The following is a 5,000-nucleotide window of genomic DNA, read 5'->3' as shown; positions in this document are numbered from 1 at the left end:
CAGGACTCTATGCTTCACAAATTAGACCTTCTTTATTTTACATATTTTTACATGACACTGTGAAAAAGTTTGAGGTTGATATAACAAAACAAATAAAAAAGAGATTTTGTTTGCGTGCAGTACCAAATGTCACCACTTGAAATTCGCTTCAAATTCATTAACAATGCAAAGTAATTTCATGTCCTAACTTTTTTTATATCGGTTTCACTCTTGATGAAGTAAAAAAAAAAAAAAAAGAAGAAAAAAAAAAAAGTAAATTTTACCGACCAAACAAGAACAGAAGTCTAATTTGTTTTGGGTTATGCAAGTTTTGATGAGCTTTGATCGGGTCTCTCGCCCAAATAGTTTTTCACAGTAATTTTCCCTAAATCCTTGTCTTCTGAGGAAGCGAGCGAGCTTTAGTCAATGGTTATCGTCATAATGTGTGTTCAGATGATTAAACAGCTGGAAAAACACAGCCTGAGGCGTTCGCATTAAACCTGCCTCCCAAATCTGTCCATCGAGTGTCTTAAGCTGCCTGGAGGATGTTCTGCTGGCGGACCACAGCCCACTCCAATCTCTTCTTCATGGCAAAGACTGATGCTTTGAGAAAATCCTATTAATCCTGTTTAGCTTAAACATTCTGGTGTTGTTCGGACGAGTTTGTCTGACAGCCCTGATGCGATCGATGTCCCAATCGATATGTCCTGTGTAGCTAAACGGGAATTAACAGGTGGCCACTGAGCTAAATGTTTCTCAACAAAGTCTGACATTTAGTTGAGGAGATTGAGTTATCTACACATCAGCTGCCGAGCAGTTTACCTCCGCTTCAGCCCGTAACAAACGTTAATCTCTAATTCAATAGAAAACTCATCAGTGGAGAGTGCCGCGCTCTGTGTGTGTGTGTGTGTGTGTGTGTGTACCTCAGCGGCAGGTATTCCTTCTGGTGGGCGGCACTGGAGAAGCACTTCCTGTTCGAGCGACACTTCCTTCCCCAGAGGCTCCTGGTCAAATGTTTTCCGGAGATCTGTGAAGGAACCACAAATACACGTTTTAAGCATGAATGCATAAGAATGAACTCATACACACACACACACACACACACACACACACAAGTGCTGGGCAACGATTAATTTTTTTTACAATTACGATTAATCGCATGACTTTCTGCGATTAATCGCAACTAAATTGCATTGTCATGCACAAAATTCAATAATAAAAACAAAGTGTCTCAAAATTACTTTGTAAATTAGTACTAGTAATATTCTTTAAAAATCTACACTGAAATAAAATGGCAATAAAACAATTTTCACTTAGAAACTTAAATAGAATAAATCTTCACAAATTAAATAGACTACAAATAAATGAATTTGACATTAATATTTTAAGTGGAAATACTGAACTAGTACTCCAGTAATATTTGCTTTATTTACAACTGCAGTGACTCAGATATGTAAATTATTTATTAAATGTACTGATTGATTGACTGAGTGATTGGGCACAGACCAAAACCTCATCAATGCATTATAAACATGTCTCTGAAGCTGCTGTAAAACAGAAGAAGTGCATCTGTCCTGCTGTAATCAGTGTTTCTCTGGTCACACATGTCTAGCGTGACTTCAGATGCTGCTCGTTCTCTCTGACATCATGAGATGTAATATTTAAGCGAGCTGGCCATCTCTCCTCTCAGCTTCTGCTGGAATACAGATGCATGTCTTCATTCTGCATTCACCTGAGCTCCTCACACACCTTCTGCTTTCCCGGGACATATCTGACTTCCAGCGTGAATAAAGCATGGCGCGGGACGAGGAGCGTGTGGCAGCACATGCTGATGTCCAGAGCTGTAATGACTTTCTGCTTCATGCTGAATATTAATGCCATTACACAGTTTAACACAGCATCTCCATCTCACTGCATGACTACATGTTGTTTTAGGATCAATTATAACTTCTGCTACTATTAACTACATTTTATTTTTATATTCTTTTTTGGTTTCATTTTAATTTAATGTTTTTGTTATTTTGTTGTGCACTCTTATCAGCTTCGCATTGTTTTTAAATATGCCTTTTTATAGTGTTTTTTATTATTATTATATATGTCATAAGTGATTTTATAATGTCTAAGCATGAATGCATAAGCAAACCTACGTACAATACTGTTTTAGTGAGTTTAACTGTTAAATTATCTTTATATTTTACTGAAGTTATTCTTTCTTTCTGGTTTTATTTTATTTGTACAGCACTATGGTCAACTGCTGTTGTGTTTATCTGTGCTTAATGAATGAATGAATGAATGAATGAGCCCTGCTTTTCTCTGAGCGGTTTCATTTAAAGCATGTGGATTTTCCCAACAATATTTGCTGCTTATCTGCCGTCAGTATGATTCACAGATTTATCATCGGTCCGTGATGAGAAAACAGTGTCATGATGACAAATGGGTTCAGATTCATTTCTCTGAGAGTGATAGAAACATCATAAACACAGATTCACATTCGGCTCAGTGTTTCTTCTTATTGCTAGCTGTGCATCTCACATGTCTCAAAACTTACATAATACTTATTTCATTCTAATAATCATGTTGTATATAAAACCTGAGGACAGACAATAATTAATATATGTTAAATTATGAAGAGTTTATTTGCATAAACAACTTTTTTATAATGTTTTTATTGTATTCATTAGCTGCATTTAAAATTTTTTTTTTTTTTTTTACTTAAAAAAATAACCCAACTCTAATTTGATAAAGATTAACTGGAATATACAATGAAAAAAAAAAACATAAAAAAAAAAATTATGTTTTTTGCAGATTAACTCTTCATATAATGCTACATAATAATTTCTTATAATAAATAATATTGTTGATAAAAGCTAAAAATATAATTAAAATATTTTAAAATATTTTAAACAAAAGTTATAAATGTGTCTATAAATCAAACATGATCTGAATGAGCAATCAGAATTTGGATAGACAAAGAATTGTTTGCATGCTCAAAATGGTAAAATAAAAAAGTAAAATAAAATGAAAGATCTGGCCGTATTGACACACGTTCCTGTCACTTCTCGAGCTGCTTTGACTCTTCTGTGCTACCAAATGAGAGCAGGGCAGACTGACAGCGATTGGCTGAATGCGCTGTCAATCAGACAGAGGGGCGTGTCTTTGCTGCTGACAGTGATGGATGAGCGGCGCTCCCACGCTCTCCTCTGCGTCTCCTCCATCTCTGTCTGTCTCCTCTACGTCCGTCCAGCTCCACAGAGGACGACAGATACAGAGAGACTCTAATAAGAATCCAATATTTCCCACACGCAGCGGGAGAGGAGAGAGCAGGAGGCACTCCATCAGTTCTGCTGGAGGAGGAGGACGTTAGTGTTATATAGAGCACACGCCTCAGCCTCATCCATCTGTGCTCACAACAGAGATCGACAACATGCTACCTGAAGAGAAAATGACAATCAAGGAAACCCCATTCAAGGGCCTTCAGTCAGCAGCCATCATCTCACTCACAGACGCACACATCGCCATCCACTTGAGCGACCAATGACAGGAATATCAAAAACCATTACAGTTAGAAAATGATGCTTATTTCACATCAATCCCATGACTTTAACTTCTTCAGCTTCAGCTTGGTGTATTTAATGAGCATGTAGAGTAATCTATATATAAATATAGAAAATAAAATAAAATATTGCAATAACAAATTACAGTATTATCAACACTACATATATTTTTTAATACTATATATAATTTAAAAATTTGTTTAAATGTATTATGCATTTTTTTATTTGCAATTATCAATATATATTTCACAATAACATTTAATATATATTATTGCATATATTTTATTTTAATACTATATATATATATATATATATATATATATAAAACATTTGTTTAAATAAATGTATTATGCATTTTATTTTAGTTTTTTGCAATTATCAATATATATTTGATTATAATATTTAACATACATACATATATATATATATATATATATATATATATATATACACATGTTATATTTTTATTAATTATTTAGTGAATTATTTTTGTAAATATACACACACACACACACATATACATACATGCAGTGCTATTAAAACAAACCAATGGCTTGGCAGCGGTGCTGCACGAACCTATGGCAGCGAAGCCCGCCAAAGCCCGCCGAAATGGGCGGGGAATCTGGCTATATATTGGCCGCTTTGCCACAGGAATTCAGGTTACTTCGAATGAAGCGACGACTGAGTTGTGCAGCCTTTTTAGCATGGCAAGGAATGCAGTACTCGTTTCCGTATTTCAGGGAACCGAGGTTACGTTAGTAACAGAGTACGTTCCCTTTCAATACTTCACTCGTACTGCGTCGAAGACGCATATGGGAACCCAGTTCAATCACGCCATGCTAAGAAGGGAGGACAACCAAAGCAATCACACTTGATTTGTTAAACCAAGATATGACAATAGCAACTAGGGGCAGAATAAGCTCAATGAGGTTACGTCTGGCCTAGCCTGATCATCCCGTGTTCGTATCGCCTCAGTACCAAAGGGACCGAGTGCATACGAGTAGAGTTTGAGCATTGGGCAAGAATGGCCAAGAACATGCAAATGAGGAACAAGAAGGTGACCTTCACACAGAAAGTACCCTAGCATGAAGTGCCGGGACGTCTAGATTGTAAAATCTAGCAAATGTGGACGGCGAGCTCCAGCCAGCCGCCTCACAAATTTCTATGACAGTCACACCACTAGACCATGCCCAAGACGAAGACACTGCTCTCGTCGAATGGGCTCTTACTCCAATTGGGCTTTGCAGGCCCAGAGAAGAGTAGGCTAACTGGATTGCATCAACAATCCACCTTGAAAGTCCTTGCTTAGAGACCGGTAACCCTCTGGTTCGGTTTCCAAAGCATATGAAGAGCTGTTCTGATCATCTTATTGGCGCAGAACGCTCTATGTAGACTTTTAGAGCCCTCACTGGGCAAAGTAGATTCAGCCCTGGATCCTCCTCTATGTTTTGTAACGCAGAGAGGGTG

General features: G+C 37.0%; 1 protein-coding gene across 1 annotated transcript in view; it reads right to left on the bottom strand.

Annotated features, from left to right (window-relative positions):
- The window catches only part of unc5cb (unc-5 netrin receptor Cb), a 147,143-nt gene that overhangs the window by 48,785 nt on the left and 93,358 nt on the right, over positions 1-5,000 (bottom strand). Inside the window, exon 5 of the mRNA XM_026242298.1 lies at positions 903-1,006. Within this exon, the coding sequence (XP_026098083.1) occupies positions 903-1,006 (104 nt within the window). The remainder of the gene's footprint in view (positions 1-902; positions 1,007-5,000) is intronic.

Source organism: Carassius auratus, unplaced genomic scaffold, assembly GCF_003368295.1.
Source record: "Carassius auratus strain Wakin unplaced genomic scaffold, ASM336829v1 scaf_tig00001218, whole genome shotgun sequence".
Taxonomy (NCBI): domain Eukaryota; kingdom Metazoa; phylum Chordata; class Actinopteri; order Cypriniformes; family Cyprinidae; genus Carassius; species Carassius auratus.
This window is presented reverse-complemented; position numbering and strand designations above follow the sequence as displayed.